Here is a 24,125-nt window from a genome sequence, read left to right as displayed (position 1 = left end):
AAAGCGGGCTGTGAAGGGATGGCAAAGGAAAAATTGCAGGGAGTAGGCGCAACGATCTGACTCTCGTTTAATTTTTGCTGTCGCTCTCGTAAAAATATGTCTGGCACACGAACGATACGTCGCGCGAGCAATTGTGAACGAAACGACGACATACCGTCAAAGGATCAAAATCGCAAAAACGATCGTGTTGCGAACGAGTTTACGTTGCATCAGACTTTTGCACGCCTGTTAGTCAGAGAAATGAAACTGAAAGCATTTTCCGAGCTGCATACATTTTCTTGTTGTAGGTATTACGCGTAAATGCGTTGCGCCGGTTTTTTTGAGTACAAAAATCCAGAAGACGCTTCAATTATTTAGGTGCTTCGATTTCGAGTTTTATGATGGGCAATTTTTTGCGTGAATCTTCTTCGCGAGTTCGCGCTCGCACAAAAGCTCTCTTTTACTGCGCTTCAAAAAATTTCCTGCTGACAATAGACACCTACGCGCGCGTATCGCATTCGGCCACGCCAACTTCAAATTTTCACGTTAAACGCTATAAATTTAACTTTTCCTTTTTATAATCTGGGTTACTCATCATAGTTCAGGCTCATCAAATTCTCACAAGTATTAGAAAAGTATTCATCAAATAAGTTGACATAAACTCGAATACTGATCACTAGTTTTTTCACTAAATACGTAAGAAATTGTTGATTACTGATTTCTAATGCAGCACGTCAAAGATACAAAGATGAAAGCTTAGAACAGTAATAACATAAATAGTATACTGGAATTGTTGAAAAACAAAATAAAGCGTTTGTTCCATCTAAAAAAGCTGTGGTTAAAACGGAATATGCACATTAGTTCTGAATAGCTTAATGCCCAGCAAGTTGAAAGAAGAAGTGCAAAGAAAAAGCTCGTCGCAGCGAGCGTCTGTCGATATCGCGAAATCTTCTTTTTCTGTGATATAACTGCCGTGCCAAGAGACTTTTTACCTCTCTAACGCTCGTAGCTTTCTCCTTTCTTTTTTATTTTGAATCTTGCGCGGCTTAGGCATTCTTACGAGCTCGCAGGCTCGACCACCTAAATGGCGAAATGCGGATAAAATCCCTTGGGGATACGTCTCTGAGAGTGCTGTACGACTTGCGCCCGCGGCTATATCGACTTGAATTACTGTTGGTCCGCTAGCACCTCAGTGCATTAAATTCGAAGCCCGATAAATTAATTAAACTGCTGTAGAACTATTTCGCCGCCGCAAGCTGGATTTTAACGTTTGGATTTTCAAATACACATTGGAAAGAATTCAATAAAGCAATCCTTAGGACATCATCAACAGAACGCTACCTACACAAGGAGTATTAATTCTTTATTAACTAGATTAATATTACTTATCTTATTGTTACAAATATTCATAACAGCACATTGTTTAAATATTAAAAAGAAGTCATTTACTAAAAAATTTATTTCAATGGAAATTTGAAATTTGAAATACAAATAGACATACGTTAATTGCCATATTCAATCTACCAAGCGGAATATCTTGTTTAATAGATGATCATTGTTTTATCCATGATGTACAAGATTACGAAGAAGGGTATGGAAGCTATTTTTTCTTGAGAAAAATTAATTCACGTGAAGCAACAGTTGTAGGTAAAAAATTTATTTGCGAACTGCAGTACCAATATACAATGGTTCTGATGAAGATTGCGTTATTTATCATAGCAAGACTTATTTAATGATGTGTACAAGTAATTTTCATTTATGGTTTCTCTGTTATTGTATTTTACTAATCAAGTTTCACATAGATTGATCTCGTCACATGTTTTTTAAAAATAATTGACGGAAGTATTTCGTTGTTCAAGTGGTAGTACGTGTGAAGTGTGTTGCTCTTCAAGAGCATTTCGATACCTCAACTAATGCTCATCTTTTCTGAGGATAAAAATGAGTACAATATTCTATAATAAACGTCATTTTATTTTCATTGAGATGTTTTCTATCAGAAAAATTTTTTGTTCTATAAGAGAACATTCCGAATGTATAGCGATGTTCCAAATTTGTTATCTCTTCCAAGGCTTGTAAATCAACTTTTAAATATGATCAAGTAAGATTAAACGGGTATTTTATTCAAATGATTTGACTGCGAAAAGCGCTGATTTATGTGCAAGGAAAAATATTCAATTTAAATTTTCTGTGATTTGTATAAAAATGTAAGTTTAATCGAAAAAGAACTAAATTTAAAAAGCATTCGAATTTTGAACATAATATTAGCAAATGAAATGCTCACTTCAAAGCAGGAGAATGTGAGAACTTAGATAAATGACGAGTAGCATGCTAGTCACGCAAGTCTTTGGGCAATCAACGAGTGTTGGATTATAGTGCGCGCGTATTGAACCCGCCAACGCTTCGACTGCCGCAGCGTGCGCGACATCGAACCCTCTGCCCCTTCTCTCTCTTGCCACTACATATCGATCAGTGCGTACAGTCCGCAGCATCTCCGCTTGCGCTCTTGTTTTTTGTCTGTGAATGTGTATGTTGCACTTATGTAGGATGGCATTAATTTTTATTTCTACATCAAGTGTAGTTTTTGATTAAAAATGTCACATTTTTCAATTAACGATCTTTAATAAACAGCATTGATTATTTGTCTACGAACGTCACATCAACCACATCAGAAACCGTCAGACACACGTTTACAAATATCATTGAGTAAACCTTCGGAATTTACGAAAGTGCCCTTATGACAGCTCGTTTATTTTTTAAATTGAATAAGGAATGCTTTTTCCTAACGATGTAAACTTGCGAATATTTTCACGATTTACCGTAACTTGTTTATAAACTGATCATACGATTTCAATGCTACATAATATACTGTAATACAAAATTACTATTATGACAAAATATGTACGTTAATCTTATAATGCTTATAAACGAAATTTTAAAAGATTGTACAGTTGCAATAAATTGGTCAAGACAATAAATTAGAATGTGGTGTTCCACGAAGTAGTTCAACAACTTTTTGGGTTTTGATTGCCCACGCGCTTTTGTTCGGGGAAACAATGCAGTAGCTTGTTTTAACAAAGCGAAAACATTTGAAAACTTGTTTATTTCAAATTCGTTTGTCGCTTTTTTTGCATTCTTTTAATGTATTTTCTTTTGGCTTTGCAACTTCATCTTCTATACTCCTTTTTCTAGAAAAAAATACTTTACATTTGTAGTTACAATTTACCTATTGATAATATTGGTAAAACAATCTAAAACAAATGTAAGTCATATTAATTTATTGTTTTGCTTCGGTATACCTTGATCGATTTATATCTTCAAATATGCCAATATTTGTACTTGGACTTTGGTGAAGCTGAAAAATTGGTTTTTCTGCTTTTCCCGCGGCGCTGACCCGATTACCTGAAAAGTTATTTCAAGAAAAACTGTGAATAGCTAGATTATGTGATTTTATTTCCAATAAAATCCTGAAATTTGAGAATTGATTCATGAAAGCATAATTTTACAATAAACACAAAAAGTCTCATTCTATTACGTTGCTTGTTTTTATAGTTTATTGTACGATTAAAACGCAATATGTGGCAGGCACGTGTATTTTTATAGAATGTCATATTGTATATAACATTTTAAAATTAATACAGTGTATAAATTTATTGATGAGATTGTACGTGTTGTATTTTAGCGGTTCATCACAACAATATATATTGGCAGAAAAAACAGAATTTTTATTCAGGCATACAGTTCAAATAAATGTATTCAACTCACGACCAACGTATCCATGGAAACGAAAACAAGAGCAGAAATAGAGTGTTATCAAATGAAAAGAGTTACTATTTTAAAAACAATCCTTCATTACATTTCAATTCGATTTACATTTCACATGTATGTTTATTGCGACTATGTAATTAACGTATATATACTATGGTAATAAATAAATAAATTTAATTTTTAAAAGTTGCCATTCAGTCACAAACGAATTCGCTGCCTCATTTAAAAATGGATAGCTGACGGTTACACTCGTAAAATGCTACGTAACATTTCTTTTACTAACTGACGTAAAGAGCAAGGGAGCGAAAAACTTGCTGAGAGGAGTGGGTTTTTATGCAAAACCAAACGATTCAGGAAAAACGCAAATGTTAAAAATATATTTGCGAAAAGCTACAGACAATAAAAACAATGAAGAAAAATCGAAAAACAGCTTTTAATATTCACTTACAAAGAAAATTCACGGACGTCACGTGTAAAAACTGTACAAAAACTACGCGAACGCGTCAGTTTGAAATTCGAGTCATACATGCATCTAAGCGCCATTCAAAGAGAATATGAGCGAGCGCTTAGTTTAACGAGTGTAAGGTCACGCTTTTCAGGGCCAATTTAGTTCTCGGGTCGTTTCTCGTCTTCTGGAAATTGCCCTTAGCTCGCGCGCGAGCGTGCTCGAGATATAGATTGTCGGCTCTCTGCCCGTCCCAAAAATGAACGAAGAAAGACAGCAACGACACGAGGAAAGATAGGCAGAAGTATCGAAAATGATCCGAAAAGTCTTGGGTGGCCAATGTGAATAGATAAGAGTTGGAGGGTTATTTCCTTTGCGGAGCTCTGGGACGAAGACGACAACGAAGAGGAAGGTGCGCAGACTCGGCCCCAGCAGCAGAGATCAGAGCGAGAGAGTCGAATTGGGTCATCCCCCTCGTGCGGCAGTCACGGCGGGCTGTGCGCTGCTGCTGCTGCTGCGTGTGGTGGCTCGGTCGCGCGTTTAGCCCCGTCAGTGTTGCTCGGCGCGGGCCACAGCTCGCATCGGTTCAATCCACCAGCAGCAACTGCCAGTGCTCGCGTACTAGCGCGCAAGCTCTCGCTGCGGTCATTGTCGCGTTCGTGTCACGTCGCGCCTCAGAGCCTAGTGCTTATGCCTGTGTAGTCGCATGCTCGTGCGTCGCGCTTGAGCTTGAGGTTTGTTGGTTTCCTCGTTCCGTTGCGAGTTGCACCTGCTATGTGCTGCAGCCTTTGCGACGTGCACCTGTGGAATGCTTGGCGTTTGAGCTGAGCAGCCACTTGGACTACTCGAGCTTTCAGTTCTGTTTGTTGCGTTTTTGTTTGTCGTTCAGTCAGTGATTGATTGCAAGTGCTTCGGGGATATCAAGAAGTTAGCGGTGGAAGAAACGAGAAACAAACGCATTGCAGCTCGCGACAGTTGGTAGAGCGCACATTCAACATGCCATCGCAATCGAAGAGCGCGCTCACAAGAGCGACTAACCGAGTTGGCAGCATCGAATCGCAGCGAGGCGAGTTCATCTCGAGGTGATTACTTTTCTCCCCTTCCCTTTTCTCTCGCCAGTGCTTGCGTCATCGCTCTCTCTCTCTCTCTCTCTCTCTCCTTCTGTCGTTCGTTTGCGTTGCTCACTTAGCGGTTATTGTTTCAACATTCAACGGACGCGTGAACTAGCATAGATGCATTTTCCACCATTGATGACGAGATATGTACCTGCTTTTTTATCTTCTTTTTTGAAGCCCTTTATCAAGCTATGATTGTTAACGTTCTGGAAAATCCATGTAATATCAAAGCCGCTGCTGTTAACTGTCGGGGCTTCATACTTTATGGTTTTTTGAATCTCAAAGAGTATTAGGAAAACCTAGCTCAGCGCTACAAAAGTGTTTTGAGTTCATTGGTGAACGAGTGCGAGAGAGAAGAGAACGAAGGCAACCATTGATATGCAACCGTTTGCGAGAGAACCTACACCAACAGTACTCGATGGACTCTTCTGTTGAGAAATATACGTTTTTTATATAAAAAAATTCAGAGTTCATATTGTGATTTTCAATTTATCGCTACCGTCGGTCTGTATTTGATTTGGAAAATGTGCTTTTTGCGTTTTGCTACATATCGAGTTTTATCGATCTGTCTATTTTCTGCTGAATAATTAGCGTGTTATCTATGTTCATAAAAATAGTCGAGATAAAATCTAAAGTAGTTAGTAAATATGATTAATTGATATTTGTTCTCTGTCACTAAAAATTATACGTTATCACTTTTGTAGAAAAGCAATATTTTATTTAATTTAAAAATCCGTTAGCAGAAAGGTAGAAAGTAAATTGCCAATTTCGCAATTAATTATTGCTCATCATCATATTTATGTTAAAAAGATTATTATACCACCGTGGTCATTAATCTTCAGTCTGATTAGCATGCATTGCTTCGACGAATAATTTTCGGTGCTGCACTTCCATCAAATAACATATTGCTAAGTCGATTTCGAGTTGTAAATTTCATTGTTGAAAATTGATAATCGATTTTTTTTTAATTAATAATTATCTACAAGTTTGATCGTTATGAAATATTGATATTTTGCATTTTATATGTTATTGTACATTTCATATTCTTTGATCAAACTTATATTGTTAATATTTTTAAGCAAAGTATTAGAATAGAAAATGCACTACCACAGAGTGAAATTAATTGAGAAAAATTTGATTTACTCGCGACAAAACTTTATTACTCGCTATTCTTGCTTACGCATTGGCTCTCACGTGCACGTGAGCTTTTACTCGTATATATATGCGAGCAGTGCACATGTGCATATGACAACTAAAAATGAAAATTAAATTCAGCGAGTCTTCAATGAAGGGCGGAAAGATAAATAACCAGCCAATAGTGTAAACAAAACGAACATTTGGTGAGAATGTAATATCTATAAAACTATTACAAAAGTACCGTGATTAGTATTCGTCTGAATACGTTAATTTTTGAAAAAAGTTTTGTCAATAATTCTGATTAATAAAGTAAGAAGAAAAATAATTTATAGCTATTATAGACATTCATAATAACTAATAAATGAAGGGAAAAAATACTCTTTTTGATGGATGTCAAACAGATAAAATGAACGTTAAAAATACGAGATACATAAATAATGATATTAAAATGGAAAATAATGGTCGTATATAATATTACATGGAAAAAAATATTCATGTCATATCTATCAATGAAACATTCATAAATTTACATGAATATAGAGCCCAGCATTACTCGAGCAAAAAAGAAAACAGGAAACATGGAGTAGTAAAGTTAAAGCCTAAGAAAAATTAATTTTCCAGCCGGCGAGTTTTGGCCTTGGTCGTTCATCTATACTTTGTAGACGAGTTTGAGCTGCGCGTATAGTCTGATGTCTTTGATAGAAAGCAAGGAAAGGCCACGGCGGCAATTTTTTATGTGGCCTTTCAGGGAAAAAAGAGAGAAGACGGGACGGCAAACCTTGTCCGTTAGCCCGTACCCTCCTTTTTTCTCGCACAATCGTCAAAGTTTGCCAAGACGCAACGCAAACGCATTTTTTCGCCCACTTGTCTCGGTCATTTTTCTTCTTCCTTCGGTGGCGGCGTGCGCGCGCGTCATTGGTTCTTCCGCTTCTCTTATTTTTTTCCTTTTCGTTCGGCGCGAGGGCGAAAGTATACGAAAGGATATACGGAGATTCGGCTGCTAGCAATCACCGGGCGTAAAGACTCGTTTAAGCGGGATAATATGAGCGAGTGGATAGGTTTTCTCCATTCTCTACAGAAAGAAAAGAATTCGATCGAGCTACTACCCGTCGACGTGGGCTACGATTAACTCGTGAGTAAGCGATATCTCTTTGTACGCGCGTGTGTGTGTAGGCTTGGCGCGTCCGCGAAGCCGTTTATAAATCAACAATTTTTCGGCAACTCGATGCCGCGCTCGTAAATCAAGCCAAATCGATATAAGAGCGCGGGGCAACTTGGCTGAAAAATTACTAATACGTTTACTCGATGCTTTTCCATCGTGCGCCAAGTGAAAACTTATGGTTAATCGATTGACTGCAACGGCCAAAAGAAGTTGATCAACTGGACAAACCACAATGTCACGTAAGTGATAGCAGCGTGTTACAAAAATATGAAAAATTATTTCAATCGCCAATCGCGTAATTAATCATAATATAATCGCATTTTCATTGGATTTCACTGCTCGTAAGTGCGATCGGAATTAATGTAATCGATTACACGAAATCCTTCAATTTATATTCACTCTGATGCTGAATAGAAAGTAAAGGGACAATGAACTACATTCTGGCCTCCGCTATCCTGTCCTCCAGCTCTGGAGATTCACGTAAGCGAATTACAGTATACCATTCGATCCCATTCGCAAACAAACGACTTTTCAAAGGGATTGATTCGCTTCCTTTAATTGTTTTTAATGCCTCCTCTGCAGCCACTCTCTATCGCTTTTCCACTGAAAATCATGACTTCGAAAGAAAACCCTTTTGCTGCCGGCGGATCTTCATTTTCGGCATTTATTTGGCTTACACGGTTTCACATTGCAAACTTGTTTCACTACCAGTAAGCAGAACAATAAAACGTAGACCGGAAGAGCTTACTCTATAAAAACCAGTCGCATAGTAATTCAATTGCTTATCAGGCAAAAACAGGTTTGCTGGCCTTGACGCGTGTGTATTAGGCAAAATTTTTTGACTTTCTGTTTTGAATCTTTTCCCGCGGTGACACGGAAAGGAGCGATGGCACGGTAAGATAGGGCACAAGCTGTGGGCTGTGGGCTGCTCAGAAGCCTGTTGGAGCTTCTCGAGCCAAGTTCATCCGATTGATTCGCGGGTAAACTACAACAACGCGCTCGTGGCTACAAAGCTGCAACGAACCTAATAACTTTTACGAAACGTTGAAGCCTCAGTCTCATCTTGTAATTTATTGAATGCATAAGTTTACAATGTAGATTCTGCTCTAGCAACGAGGATACAATCGGTGCTTCTGATTCGCGTATGCGGGTAGTAGCTGAATGAAAAACCCAATTTTCCAAAAAAGTGGAGCGTGATAAGATTGTGATCGTTAATATCTTTGCCGATGCCCTTGAGCCTATGTTATTTTTTCTTTGTCGAAGCTTGTGCCCGTTTCACCTTTTTTTGGATTTATCGTAATCTTTTTCATTATTTTTATAAGGATTAGGACTTCTTACTGAGAGTTTATCGAATATTTTTCGATTAAGCTCATTTTATGCAGAAGAAAAGAAATTAATAGAAATTAAGTAGAAGAAAAGAGATTTTTCAATTATATTTCTTGTTTAAAGTAGTCAAAGTCATAAAAATCCTCAGTCAAGTCGCTAAAGAAGCGAAACTACCTGTACAAGTCTAACTTTTCTTATATTTAAACTGGCGCTGACCGAAAAAACAATTTAGCAAAGTGCTTGCGTGATTTTGTGCGCAAGGCGCGTTAATATGCGCCACGCGGTGTTTGCTTGGCAGCCATCCGCCAAAAAGTACACAGGATTTGAGAGTTAAAGTGTGTGCGAGTGCACCACCCTGCCATCCTACAGTCGCACACATGTACAACGAGTGTGAGTTGGCTCCATCCCTCGCGAGCTTCTTTCCACTTTCTTGATGACCCCAATTTACGACGCGGCTTACGCTCGAGACTTTTACCTTGCCCCTCCCCGGTAGTGGGCGCAGGAACTCGAAAATAAGTGGGGGCAGACAGAAAGAGAGAGAGAAGAAAATCCAAGAAACAGCCAGCGCGTCAAGGCGGGCTCGTTCCGCCTTTTCCTTCTTGCTTATTTGTCGTCTCTCTCTCTCTCTCTCTCTCTCTCTCTCTCTCTCTCTCTCTCTCTCTCTCTCTCTGTTTTTCTGGCTGCACACTGCAGGCATATCGTGCGCGCGAATCAGCAGAACCATTTTTCTTTAGCCAAGGTGGACGTCTCGAACACGCAGATGGATTTAAGATAGCTTTTGATTTCTTGGCTAGACTTTTTCTCTCTGTGTTTTACTGCTTCAGACGCTATTTTCAACTGATTCCGTTTTCTTTTCTGCTCCACTTGCAATCTCATCGTTTTTCTCGTGGCTTGCATTATTTTTTCATGCAGATCGCGGACTTGACGTTTCAACTGCGGCAATTCCGAGAATTTCGAAGACGTCGCATTGTCGAGAAGAGAGAGAGATCAGCTCGCACGAGCACACTAGAATTACGCGTGTGACACTGCGAGTGCTCAGGAATTACGCTTTATTATAGTGCTGCGTCGCGGCGGCCAGAAATTCGTGCAATCTTTGCCGAGACAGTTGCTTCGGGAACTTTATGCAAATGCTTTCATTGTACAATGTAAAATACTTGGAACGTCATTGAATTTCATATCTGCTGATAATCATAATGTAAAGGTGTATTCGATGTTTTGTTGCAGGCGCAATTGAAGAGACTGATTGATAAGCACAGTGTTAATAAGGATCTTAGATAAATGTTGAGGATCACGTTCAGATTGACGATAGCTTGTCGAAGAATGCTTAGCTGCATTCTCGTCGTGATTCACATTTGAGAGAAACGACGTGCTTATCCTTACTTCTAGTGGAAGTGAAGAAACACCTCGAATGGACAGGATACCATTCATCGGCATGAAAGGTGAAGTCAATTAAATAAATTTGATTAATTATACACGTCAGTGCACAATGAATTTTTTAAAGGATACTAATATTCACGAGCAAAAATAATATAAATGCGTATTCGTATAAATACATGTACATCAGAGTCAATTAAATAAAGTACAAAGGTCGCTCAAATAAATAAATTATATAAGGCCAATTGGACATATTCATTTCCACAGATAATTTATTACTTTTAAAGTAATTGCAACAACCTCTGCATTGTCCTTTGGATCAATTTTCATAAAATCTTCTGACCGAAAGCTCTCAACAATGCAAAGTGAAAGCTTGCGAACTTGCGCGTGCAATCGTCATAGCTCGGGGCTGTTCGTGGAATCTCGGGATGCCGCATCGCATGCGGCACTCGCAGTTTCCTCGCCGCGCAAAAATTCCAGCGTCCCCCTCCTCTCTCTCTCTCTCTCTCTCTCTCTCTCTCTCTCTCTCTCTCTCTCTCTCTCTCTCTCTCTCTCTCTCTCCCACGCTCTTTCATTTTGTAGGAAGCTTGTAGCGCGCTTGCGCAAGCTGAAATTCCGAAATCCCCAGCGGGGCTAACCCTCAATATATACATATACACAGACCGCGCGTGGCAGGCTGCTTTGCATAACCTAATTAACCGAGGACGCGCATGTGTCTGTCGCTGCGTTGCGCTGTGGTCTTCTCCGGCCAAAAGAGCTAGAAGGGGCTATGATGAAAATTAAAACTGGCCACGGATCTTCAGACGCTTCTTTGTTTTGCGTCGCCTGTAGGAGACACATGAGAGTGTGTATACGCATGCACATATGTACACACCCAGGCTTCGCCCTCGAGTAAAGACTGAGAAATGTGAGCCGCCGTCGTCGCCACACCGCATGAATATCACATTTGGCGCTTGGACGAAAATGGCGCCGTAACATCTTTTCCTTTCCTTTGCCCGCCTCTTTCTTGTCAAGCTGTAGTCTTTCTCGTTTACCTCTCTCTGTGACGTTTGTGCTCTCGCGCTCCGAGACTGTCTTTTGAGACATCATTTTTTTTTTGTTAAACGGATGCAAAATTATCCAAGATACGTGAATTTCGTTCGTGAATGAAAAATGAAATGGTAATAATTCTTTGAACAAAAAAAATGGAAATTCGCTATAGCGAGTTACAATTTTTTTCTATTATGTTCAGCAAAATTTATACGACATTCATAGCAGAAAGTCACGTAAAGTTGGTTTCCCAAAAGAGGCGTCGTGATTCGTTAGCTTCTCTGTGACAAAGGTATTGTATTTGCTCTTTGTCCCTCGTATACTGAAAGCTTTTGCACGCCAACAATTGGATCTCTGTTGCATTCAATCAGGAAATTGTAACTCTCCCTCGCATGTTATATATATATATATATATATATATATATATATAGATTGGCCTGTTTGTTTAAATTAAATAAGATAATTGAATACGTCAAAGTTGATTGCATATCTTTACGTGTGTTTTGATGATGTTTATAAAACTGAATGAATTTCCAACTGTGCTTGGAAAAGTCAAATAAATAATTAAAATGTTGCAGATGAATAAATTCTATATGTTCTCAAGCACAATTGAATTTATTCACAGATCGTGTTTGCTTCATTAACTTTTAATTACGCTCGAACATCGACATATCCGTACAAGTTGTTATGTAGATAGGATGCGTAATTTTTATTATTATTATATTATAGATTGTCATTACTATTATAAGAAGGATTATTATTATTTTATTATACAATTGTTGATTTCGCTTAAAAAGAGATATGCGAAAGCGATGCGACAAGATTACAAGACGTCGATCTTTAGCTTGTAAATCTATAGATTTTATTTTGTTGTGCTACTTGACGCCGGATGCATATTGGCTATATGCGAGGTTATCTACACGTGATATGAAAATGCTGCTGAAATAAAATTACAATTTATTTTTATTTATTTAATAATTTACGAGCTATGAAGTAGCCTTTGATTCACCCGTTGGCAGTTTCGCCTCATTTTAAATGCAAAATTACCGTTGGCGAAAACAATTAGTTTTAGCCATAAGTCTTGCATCCGCCCTTCACGTGCTGAAATAAACGTTGAGGCCGTGCCCAGCTGCGCTGTGACGGGAAAATACTAGCTTTTCTAAGGGGAGAATTCGAAGACATCAAATCCATAATTGTACATTCCGTGCCGTGACGGGAGGGTCTCATCCCTCGGAAGCTGTAGTACAATTGTCAGTTTGACCTTCAAGTTTTCTAACAGGAAGATTCGGGCATTTTCAAAAGCTGAAGGAAAATACTCAGAAATTCGGTGACTTTCAGATTCAGAATTTGAGAGTCGCAGGATAGCAAGACTTATCGCGCGAAGTTTCACTTTACAAAGAGGTGGGAATTGCTGAGGAAAAGCTCAGGGAAAACTAGCTCCGAGGTGAGCGGTCATTGAGTCTTTTGAGATGCTAGAAACAGGTTAGTATTCGTTATTTTGCTAATTTTCTCAAAATACAGTATTAACTGACCTTTTCGTTATCCTTATATAAAAATAATATTATAGTTTCATTCATTCTTTCTGTAACTTTGATTTTATTATTTCAGTCTAATTTTTATTAATATTAAAAGAAATATTGTGTATAGTTAACTTAAAATGTTGTAATTTAATTATCTCAGCTTTAACTTAATTCACAAGTAGTTTATATTCAAGTTTGATCAGACATGGGTTGAATTTGTAATTCTAGATATTTTATTTTTGCACGCCATCGAATGAGTTATCTAATTAAAAAAATTCGTTCTTAATAGTACACACATCAAGAGAAAAGTAAAAGATGTTCAATTCGCTACGTACATGAAATAAAAATTGTTTTGTAGTGTATATGAAAAAGACAGTTATTGGAATTTAAAGATAAATAAAGGATTATAGATGCTTTAGTTCTATTGACTAAAGTTAAGCAATAGACATCAAAGATTCTCTTCGAAAGCAAGATTACGCAGAAAAGTCACAGGACAATGTAGACGTAACTTACGCAAAGCTGGGCAGACGGGCATTATTAGGTTGAATTTATAGAAAAGGAAGGGACGCAAGAAAGGAGATAGAGAGGAAGAGTAGGTAAAAGCGAGTAAAAGCAATAATTCCTTTGGTCGAGGCAGGCGAGGGGAAAATTTAATTGCGCTCGAGATGAGCACAGAGCGAACAATCGACCGGAAGTAGACTTGGCAGGGCCATTAAAGGAGTTCGTAGGGAGAGCTTCGCTCCTAATTGCAAATTAGGCGGTTTAACGGTGGCATACACTCAAGTTCATTAAGCTGTCGTTTTAATATTTTTTCTAGCATTCTATTCTTATTCGATCATCGTTTGACACGAATGAGTTTCGTTTGGGCTCGAGCGTATTGGAAGTGTCGTTGTGAGGGCTCTTGATTGGCCGCTTAAATGTCGGTTTAATTGAATTTGCACTGGACTGCTGCCTCGAGAAGCACGACCGTGCCCCCACCCCCGCCCTCCCCTCCTCCGGCAAATTTCCGCGGCGCGTTTGGCCAGTAGTATAGCTCATGCTGTGGGCGTGTAAAGCTTTAGTCGCGCATATACGCAGTATGCTTTCTCATTCACGCAATTTCATATTTTAACGAGTTAAACGTGTTTCTCTAAATTCTTTGAAGATGGCTTACCGTAATTGCCATTGCACTCTGCATTTCGTAGAATCGTGAAGCAGACACTGTTCTTTTGGCGAAACAAGGACGATGCCGTTTTATACTCATGGAATATTCCGTATAATTAGATAGCGCGCAGCAGCAGCAGCAACTCGATGGCGCAATAATTTTCCAGCGTACTGCTGTCTTTGACGCTTAGCGTTTTGAGTCTCCTTTATAGTACTATTCCAAATTAATTATCCCTAGCGCGAGTAATCGCTTTCATAATGAAGCTGAAAGTCATACCGATGGTAGACAGACAGCAGCGGCTTTCCCGAATGATTGAAGCCCGTTATTGCAGGCAGAAGTATACAAGAAATTTACGGGGAAAATTGACTCGAGATCCGCTCTTTCGCCTCCAAGTTTCTTTAATAAAGAAAGCGGCCAAAGTTCCTATTAACAAATTTGAATGGAGCTGCGCGAGGAAGCGAAAGAAGAATAGAAAAAAGTAAGACAAGTAAGTCGCAATACACCGCGCAATAATTAAAAGCTTCCTTGCCTCACCTGTCGCTAACTAATTGAAGTAGTCCCGCGTCTTCTTAGGTCAATGTATATATAGCTGCTAGGAGCTTCCGGTCCCTTGGGGTTGATGCGCTCTCTCACTGCCTTTGAACTTCACGATAAGTTAACCCCAGCAGAGAGAGGAAGCTTAAAAGTTACTTATAACGTGCGCATTGACTTTGGTATACGCATATACCGCTCGTATCGGCTTAATTATTGCAAAATTACGTCGTAGATAAGGCTATTGTGTGGAATAGTATACATCTATACGAGCGCTAATCTAGTTTATATGCGTGTCGGCCAAGATCCTCGCTATCATAATGTGCTTGGATTATAGTAGAGTTTGTTGGCGGTCCATATCCTTCTTTACATTTTCCAGATTTCACTTTGGCGTTGCTCCAAGCCGAAAGATTAAAAACTTGAATATTGAAACATGTGCTCGTGTACGAGGTTCGTGCCAACGATCTCTCTCTCTCTCTCTTTGTCTCGTCTGACCGTACTCGGACTTTCTCACTGCATCACATAGTATTACGCAATTTGAAGTATAAATGAATAATAGAAGGAAGATCGCTTTGTTTTGGTATTGATAGATTGTGTGCCGCACGTGAACGCTTACTGCACTGGCTGTAAACTTTCTTATTAATTGTAGCTTCATATTTTTCTTTGCAAGATTTAGTTTCTTTTGGCAGTCGATTGTACCGGGATAATCTAAAGGAAAATCAGCTGCTCAGCAAAGAAAGGAAAAAGTACCTCCTAGCCTAATATTTTCATGCGCCTATGCACCTTCAATTCCAAGGCTGAAATGCCGTATGCCATCTTCGTATACGCTAAAATATGGAGGGACTATATCTTCTAGAATGGAACATCGATCAGGCAGTGGAGACGATTTTGTTAATAAATAATCAGGAAAATCGATTATTGCTGTATTCGCACACGAAGAAATAGGGAGAAACGATAATATAAGACTCCCGATTTGCTGTGTGTGTGGCCACGCCTTTGGTTTTCTATGCGTCGATGTTCTCTCCCCTCTACGTGCGCAGATGAAAATTTACGCGAGACTACGTCATTTTCACGAGGGAATGCCACCTGGGCGCTCGTTCGATCCCTCGCTCTGACGCTTTTTCCCGCTGAATTTTGATCAAATACATTTTCCGCTTGGTACATATATCAGGCGAACGTTTTATTACACAAAGCGCATCCATTTTTCCGTGTCTTTTGTGTGTATCGCGCTCATGGCACCGACCTTTTTCTTTCTGTACTGTGAATCCGACCATGTCTCGTATATGACATTCATCCGATATAAACACTTGACTTTTTTTACTCATAGCGCTGTGCTGACAGTGCTGTGTAAGCTGCATTGTTCAACGCAGAGGTAAAGAACAAAGGGATTATTGGAAATTAATTATGCTTTTTCGCTCATCGGATCTTTAAGCTGGCAGCGAGAAAAACAAGGATGACTCAACTGTCTGATGTGCTTTTGCGAGCTTTTTTTTTCCCTTCATTGTGGTTCATTAGTAAGTCTCTCTTTTTGCGAAACGTTGCAAAGGCGAATAATCAATATCCATCTGTTTCTGATGTTTAAAATTAAATATACGTCTTACACATTTTTATTCGATTTTCCATCAACCAGTTAGATATTTAACTGACACCTTAAAGCGTTTGAAAGGGCATAAATTCGATATTTTATTGCTTCCAACGTCAGGATGAGTAAATATCAATGAAAACAATAGTTTGTCGTCAGTCTCGAATATAAGAGATAGCTGAAGGTTGAAAACTATCGGGACCAAAACGGAAATTGCAGAAAACGAGGGTGAAGAAAATACAATAGGCGCATATATCTATAAGTGCAAGAGCTATAATGTAGAAGAAAAAAAGAAACTGGAATCGCTAGGAGAGGCGAAGTGAGTGCTTCTGCCGCTGCTGTCCTAGTTTCATGACATTCGACGCCTCGGGCCACTCATTCTCCCTCACTCCCTTGCGTTATACTGTCTTTCGTTTTTTTCTCGCGAGTTGCCGCAGCCTTGGAAAGTTCAAAGTGCCGAGTTCAACCAATAACTTGCATTCCGATATATTGATGGCTCAACGATAACTGTGAGCGTATATAAGTACGCTTTTTCTTCCTAAGCACTCGCCAAGAATTTTCTATTAAAATTATATATCACGTTCTTTACTATGATCTATGTTTGTGGCCCTATATTTGATAATTTTATGCGTGGATTGAGCTAAGGCATGCTCAGCGTTCACCTTTTAAAAGGCTATTAAATTTTATGTTAACCTCTTCTCGATGAAATTTATTTTGATCGTTTGGTAATGGTGTCTCTACTTTGAACGAGCTATTCTGATAAGGCAAGATGATATTCTTTAAGCGAATATAAACGCATCAATTTACCAAAGAAACGGCGATCAATGCGCAGATTCATTTCCATCTCTAATTACATTTCCAGCTGCAGCAAGTTCTAAAGCGGTTTATTGGAGTGATCATTATCGTTTACAAGTTATATTTAATTTTACAGTCAATACAACCATAATGGAGTAAAATATATATTGACTGATAACTGTTACAACAACACGGTCATTTCATCTCATTTTTACTAAAAGAACATTAACTAAAACAAAGATCAACTTAAGAAGGTTAACAATCCAAGTTTCCCGAACGTAACAGCTACTTAGTATAATTAATCAATTTTTTTCACCGAACAAATCCAATTTGTAATAAAAAGGAAACGAAGAAGGAAAGAAGAAGGAGCTTTAGAATGAATACTCTTCATCTGGATTTTCGTCTCTATCCACTTAACACGAGTGCAGGAATACTTCCTTTTTTATTCCGTGGTAACAAACGTTCCTCGTTTACATCGCCAATTCAAATCACGTTTCACGGCGATCGATTGAAGTGAACGCAGAAGAGTTCTTGTTTCAAATAAAAATAAAAGTAAGAGTCACGTATAAATTATATGAGAGAGAGAGAGAGAGAGAGAAGTGTTGAAATAAATTGTGTGGAGGTGTGCATGTGGAATAAGTTTAGCCGTATCTGTCTGAGTGCGAAACGACAGCACAATTACGCGGAAGCCGATAATTACAGTCGGCGTTGGTACAACTAGAGGAGCTTGCGAGAAAGAGGGAAGTGCAGGAGGAAAGCTTACGAGCGGAAGGTCGAGTACCTGAATCGGCCGATAATAATTGAAGCGGGCGTTACTCTCTTTCTCTCTCTTTCTTGGGAAGGCTCGTGGGTTCGCTCACCTTGCTTGTGCAAACACTTCTCTCTCTCTCTCTCTCTCTCTCTCTCTCTCTCTCTCTCTCTCTCTCTGCCTCGGTTGTACGTGTGTGATCGTGGCAGCACTCGCGTTTCAACGCCCTCGGCTCCACTGATCTTGTCTTTCCTCGGTGCACGTGTACCTACACGTGTTCACTTGTGCGTGAGCCCGCTAGATACTCGATAAAACTGATAGACAAGCCGCTGTTTATTATTCACCTCTGTATTTCACTGTGTGAGCTTCTTTTAACTTCGATGACTGTCATTCCAAATTTTATTTTTTCTTCATCATAGTCAGTTTATAATCAACTGTATATTCATACAATACAATAAAAAAATGATGATATAAATAACAAATCTCTTGTTGAGCTGTTTTTATTATAAATCAGTTTCACTTTTATATAAATAAAGTTTACACTGTAATAGGTATGTTTTTAATTGAATTTCAAATTATCTGAGCACAGATAATAATTTTCATCTAAATGAGTTAAACCATCTTTTTATCACGGAAATATCGATTTGTATTTTATAAATTATTGAGCCTCTCGATGTATTTTTAACATATTTTTTTATACACAAGCTGTAAATACACAGCTATTGTTATTCACCACTAAAATTATTCTGGTCATACAAAGTTATGCCATATGATCTCAATGGTGCATAATTAACCAATAGATTAATCAGAATAGCTAACTCGGATAGACTCGTGGCATCAATTATAAACATGAAAATTTCTTAATACACATCGATACATAAAAATCGACTGACTACATAAAATCTTGCCGCTTTCTCCATTGTCCGCTGCTCGTTATCGCTGCCACTCGAAAGGAAGAGCGTATCGCCAGATTTTCTTTTTGTGATAAGTTATTTCTTTCGGAAAAACTATGGACATGGTAACTTTATGACGAGAAATAATTTTATCGTTTACAGCTGTCTTTTCTGTCGTTAAGGCATTGCCATTGTAAACAAACATAGCAGTTAATCTGCTTAATAAAATGTAGGCAATATGTTAGAACGTAAATATAAATATATAACTTCATTCTTGCAATCAATATTTACAATTGACCAATTTAGGCACTAATTTATTCTACAAATAAATATTGCAACCTCTACAATCGCCAAAGCTTACAACATAGGAAGTGAGCGATTCAAATACACACATCCGATAAAAGCGTTAAGTTACAGTTATCTGGATTCCCAGACTAAAGGGGTCACTCTCTCCCTCTCTCTCACACACACATACATCGGAAATTTTATTTCCTTCCTCCCGTCATTCCACTATTATCTGTCTGTGAGCGTGAAAAATATATAGACGGGAAAAAAGTTCACACCGCAAGAAACCGCTTGATTGTCGCCATCGCCTCGGCTCTCAACGAGATAAAGTCTGTTTACACACACATATATAGAGAGGGGGGAGTTACACACACATAGACGTATATGTGTAAACAATAGCAGTATAGTACAGTAACAGCAAGAGAAGGGGAGTCCTTTCCTCATGACTTATGGATCCGGCAAACGATCTCGAGTCGTGGTGGTGACTCTCCACTGAGCTTGCAACCCATTTCGCTTGCTGCGAGCTAGTGCCATTTGTCGCCGGATGAACTATGGAGTTTTCAATGTTTGCATGCGGGCTTCGCTCGCTCCACTGGTGATACCTCTCTCACTCACTTTCTGCTGGACCAAAGAATTTGCGAGTCAAACGAAGTTTTAATTAACGCGACATATATAGACAAAGAGTAGCAAGCGCTACTGCGACGTCTGTTTTATAAAGTTAGGTTCGCACTCGCGCGACCGGCACTCGTGATGTTTGCTCTTATATATACGCGTGCACATCTCGCTAGTGCTCGCGGAGTAAACAAGCACTGCTGCATATTTCAATGTTCAAATTTACACACCAAGGCCAATGACACCAGCACCCTCGTACTGCTACTCTGCTGCAGAACTCTCTTTTTTTTATTGTTCTTCCAGTATTTCTCCCTTGCAGTTTTCTGAATCTATTTAAATAGCTTTCGCTTAGCTTTCTTATTTTGATAATATGCATAATTAAGCGTTTATAACTGTGCACCTGTGGCTGTAACGAAAATTACACGATTATTTAGGCAAAGCAATTTGTGCAACATAATAAACTTCATTCTTTTGGTTATCGGTTTTTGCATGCTTAATAAAGTATTACGGAAAAAATTGAATTTCGTTATAAGATGAAAACGAATACTTAATTTCAATGGAATTTCCATGCTGATTAAGTCGTATGTAATTTGAATTCGTAATATTTCCAATAACTCACTATCAAGTCGTTGGCAACTTTCATTATTAAAACTTCTAAATTGATTTTATTTCTCTGATTGTGGTCTAACACAGTATTTTAATGGTTAGTTGCTAAAGATTATTCGCTACAATAAAATCATATGATTTAAATTAGTGTGTAAGTATACAGATAATTATTAATCTATAAAAACAGAGGCAAAATGAACGATTCATTTCTAACGGAAAAAAAAATTCTCAGAGGAAGAGAGAAAAGGCGACAAAGCTTGACAAAGATTGGAAACTTATAATTTAATAATAAAAGAAGACTAGATAGGCTCGTACTATCTGCACAATAATGGAAATCGAATAGCCAATAACCCAATTCAACGCGCTTGCAGAGAGCTCTCCTACCTCGAATCTTTGCGGGCAACGCTCGCACAATTATGATTGAGAGGGGAAGTAGTTCCGGTGATAACTGTGACGCACGTAGTTTCGACGTCTCGGAGACGGGAACAGCCCTCACTACGATGTAACACCACAGACGAGACGATGGGCCCTCAGCTAGTGCAGCAGGCACATCTGGCACTTGCTCCTTTTGTCTATGGGAGCGTCCCTGTGATCCGCATGTCACGCAAAGAGAGAAATCAATGCGCTTACGTAAACGGAATAAAACGCTACGTGTGTGAATTCGCGCCTAGAAAGATTATACTAGAGCCTGCTCATTCAGCGCGGTAGATCAGTTCTTTTTCTTGAAGCGATACAGCGTAGGGAGCTGGCAGCCGACCGCTGGGTTTTCCAACACATGTATTGACATACCTCATTTTTTCACATTCGGCACGAAGTAAACAAAATAGAGCATTTCTAATAACGGCATACCAACAGAAAGAAAGGGATTAAGATTGAGAGAAGCTAGTGTTTCCTTTCAACATGGGTTACGCGCAAGTTCGAAAGCTCCTTGCCAAGGCTAAAAAGAGTGCGCATGCGCGCGCATGCCTACAATAGTACACGGAGCGCAAAGCACGCGAACACAGAATGAAACAAAAATAAGAATATATTTTAATTATTAATTTACTATGGAAACGCACTATTAATGAAAGTGGAAAAACAGATAGTTCAATATCACAATACTCTCGTAGTAAATTGTCAAAGCTTGAACAGGCAGCAATAACGGGTAATAAGTAGCAAGGACAACGAATAAGCAGACCGTTATATCAGCGTCTACATTGATCGCACGCAGGTGCATCCTACTCTTGGCTGTACACATTCTAATAAATGCTTTACTGCTACCTTCCAAGGAATTATTGCTTTCAATTGAATGAATTGTAACCTATTTGAAAAGATTAAGTTATTTTCAATTGTATATTACGATTATCATATTCTACTGATTTGCTGGCTGCATGCTTAAATCTCATTAAAATTAGAAAATTATTTTAAATACTTTATTAGATTAAGCCGATAGAAATTGTTAGAGTAGATAAAGTCGGACTAATTCATGCTTTACTGTACGTATTTCTAAACATGAAATACGTTTGTACGTAAAGTTCACATGCGCGAGTTTTATGAGTTAGAATTATCAGATTTTTGCAGGTGATTACTGCCAGGCCACTGAACTTTCATTGATGTCTTTCTCAAGCACATAGAGCATCAATTTTAGCGCAAAATTACAGTGTATTTACCAACACGAACCGTACAAGTAGGCACGAAGAATAATTCTCGTGAGTTTTGACGAGCTTTTTCTTTCTTCCTTGAGAAAATTATTTCTTAACTGATTTACTAAGAAAAATAGCGTATGGATAAGCTTTCTTGTAACAGTAGATTACGTACCTAGGCCGAGAGAGTATTGGTAAGTCCATAGCACGTGAGAATTGACAACCGAGGTGAAGTCAAGCTACGAGCTTGCCAATTTCCCGAGGGCGCTGGGCATAAAAAAGATTTTGATTTGTATTGCTCCATCTTTACGAATGTTACGTGGTACTGTAATTTATATCTTTTGTTGATTTTATTTTTAATAAAATTATACGGTCGCACAATTTGTTCGGTGACTATCAATAAATATTTACTATGAATGATGGTATTACCTAATTTAATATACGCTCTGACTCGTTGTTTAATTAAATGCCATTGTAAGTAACCAATTCAGAAATATGAGATTTTCCAAATGAATTTGTCGAAGCTTTCGTAAATAATCTCATAAATTAATACATATTGGTAATCAATATTTCACGTTTCGTTGAAAAGCTCATGCATTATAATTTCAATATATATGTTAAAAAAACTGCAAACTACCTTATCAATAATGAAAAATTGGGTAAATTTTTACTTTATCTATATGGGAGTGCTAGCTTATGGTAAAGGAAGGGATCGAGAGATTTAACGAACGAGTACGACTGCGTACAATGCTTGAGAAGTTGTCTGTACAAATACGCTTACGTACTCGGGTGCGTGCAGTTTAGCTTTATGACGTGGATCCATCGGCAAGTTCTGAGCGAATTTTGGTCAGCCGCGATAAAATTCGATGTGTTAACGAGAAGATCCACTGTTGGTTTTCCGTATACACACGTATACACTTTATACAAACCCACAATGAGCTGTGCACTGATACGAGCATAGCTGCTGATGTATACACTATATCGCAGTCATGTACTTCATTGTTAATCTACCAGTCAAACTTCATTTGTATATTATATTTGACTTGTCCACTAAATTGAAGCTAGCTGATTTGATTGAATATGGGATTCATTGCTGCAGCTGCCGGTCTGCCAAGCTCGAGCAAGGGGGCTAATGTTTGATCAAACATGTAATGATGAAAATTAATGGATTTATATCAGCGAGTTGAAATATCCAATTAGAAAGTTTTCTTATAATTTAGGCAATTTTAATCCAATGAAGAATTATTTTACTACTGTTACATTAATAGTTACATTAGTTTGTAATCGCAAAAAATCATTCAATCTCAAATTTACTCGTACTAATTGGTTTTATGTTAATATAAGCTGCAATCCTACGTATATCCTATGTCAGACATCAATATCGATAAAAATTGGAAAATGATCAGAGCCCCAAGTTTCGTCATTGACTTATCACATTGATTTTGTCGGTGATACCGTTAGAGAAGAAAATTAGATCGATATTAGAGAAATAATTGATCTTTTTTCGGTAATAAGTTATAGAGTTGATATTGTGTAATAGTGTATCAGAGTTATTGTGCGCCTCAAGTAATCTTTCCTCATTTACATTTGAATCTTTTTTAGGTTTTTTCCCTGATAGGTGATTTGAGAAATTGCTTGGGATCATTAGACTTAGCTAAGTAGAGTAACCCGCGTTATTGCTAATTAAGGAGAGGTTATCGGAGAGCAACAGGGCTCGTTTGATGATGGCTGTATTATTAAGGAAGGACATTACTGAAGATGGAGTTTGCAATTCGGTCGAAATTTTCTTCGAGATTGAAGTTTCCACTACAATGTTTACAGTAGTATGTTGAGTAAGTGTAACAGAAGGCGAGGTGTTCTTTGGGCACTGTTTCACTATGTGGCCTATTTGGTTGCAAACAAAGTAGTTGGTAGAATCTGTACTAAGATAAATCCAGTAGTTAATGTTGTTGTAGTTGATTTGAAGAGACTTATAGGCAGAAGTGATCGTCACCGTCCTTAATGTAAACTTGACGACAGAAAGAAAGAATGTGAGTACGACCGGGGTTTGCTTGTGCCGGCTCGTATGTAATATATTTAAGAAACGAGCTAAATCTCTATTCCCTTTAAGTCTACTAACAGTTGGTTTGGAATTCTAGGATTAACATTAGAAATTACAACTCGCTTATTCTTTTCTATAAGGGGTCTAGTATGCCTACCAATTACCATTGATGCTCTGGATACGAATAGACTTCTTTTCTAATCTTTCTATCAAGGCTTAATTTGTAACAAAAACGCACACACTAGCACCTAAGCTTTTAGAGATAAATTTAATGTTACCGACACTGATTAGCATTTAGAGACCGTCGATATAGTCATCAATTGATAAACCATCTACTGCTTCAATAACAATGACTTGCTTACTTTTTGATTGGTACGTAACTTGAGCATAGGAAGATGGGACTTTTGGAGAGGA

At 38.3% G+C, this 24,125-nt stretch overlaps 1 protein-coding gene across 2 annotated transcripts in view; it reads left to right on the top strand.

Moving 5' to 3' along the window:
- The first annotated feature begins 4,695 nt into the window (after positions 1–4,695).
- LOC131667689 (uncharacterized) overlaps positions 4,696–24,125 on the top strand; it is a 79,874-nt gene continuing 60,444 nt past the window's right edge. For both annotated transcript variants that reach the window (XR_009302209.1, XM_058941285.1), the window contains exons 1-2: positions 4,696–5,271; positions 10,154–10,368. Coding sequence is in view for 1 of the 2 variants with exons in the window: in XM_058941285.1 (XP_058797268.1) it covers positions 10,338–10,368 (31 nt within the window). In the remaining variant the exon portion in view is untranslated. The remainder of the gene's footprint in view (positions 5,272–10,153; positions 10,369–24,125) is intronic.

Source organism: Phymastichus coffea, unplaced genomic scaffold (genome assembly GCF_024137745.1).
Source record: "Phymastichus coffea isolate CEN01 unplaced genomic scaffold, Cenicafe_Pcof_1.1 PCOF00069, whole genome shotgun sequence".
Taxonomy (NCBI): Eukaryota; Metazoa; Arthropoda; class Insecta; order Hymenoptera; family Eulophidae; genus Phymastichus; species Phymastichus coffea.
Note: the sequence above shows the minus strand (reverse complement) of the source record. Positions and strands in the feature narration are given on the sequence as shown.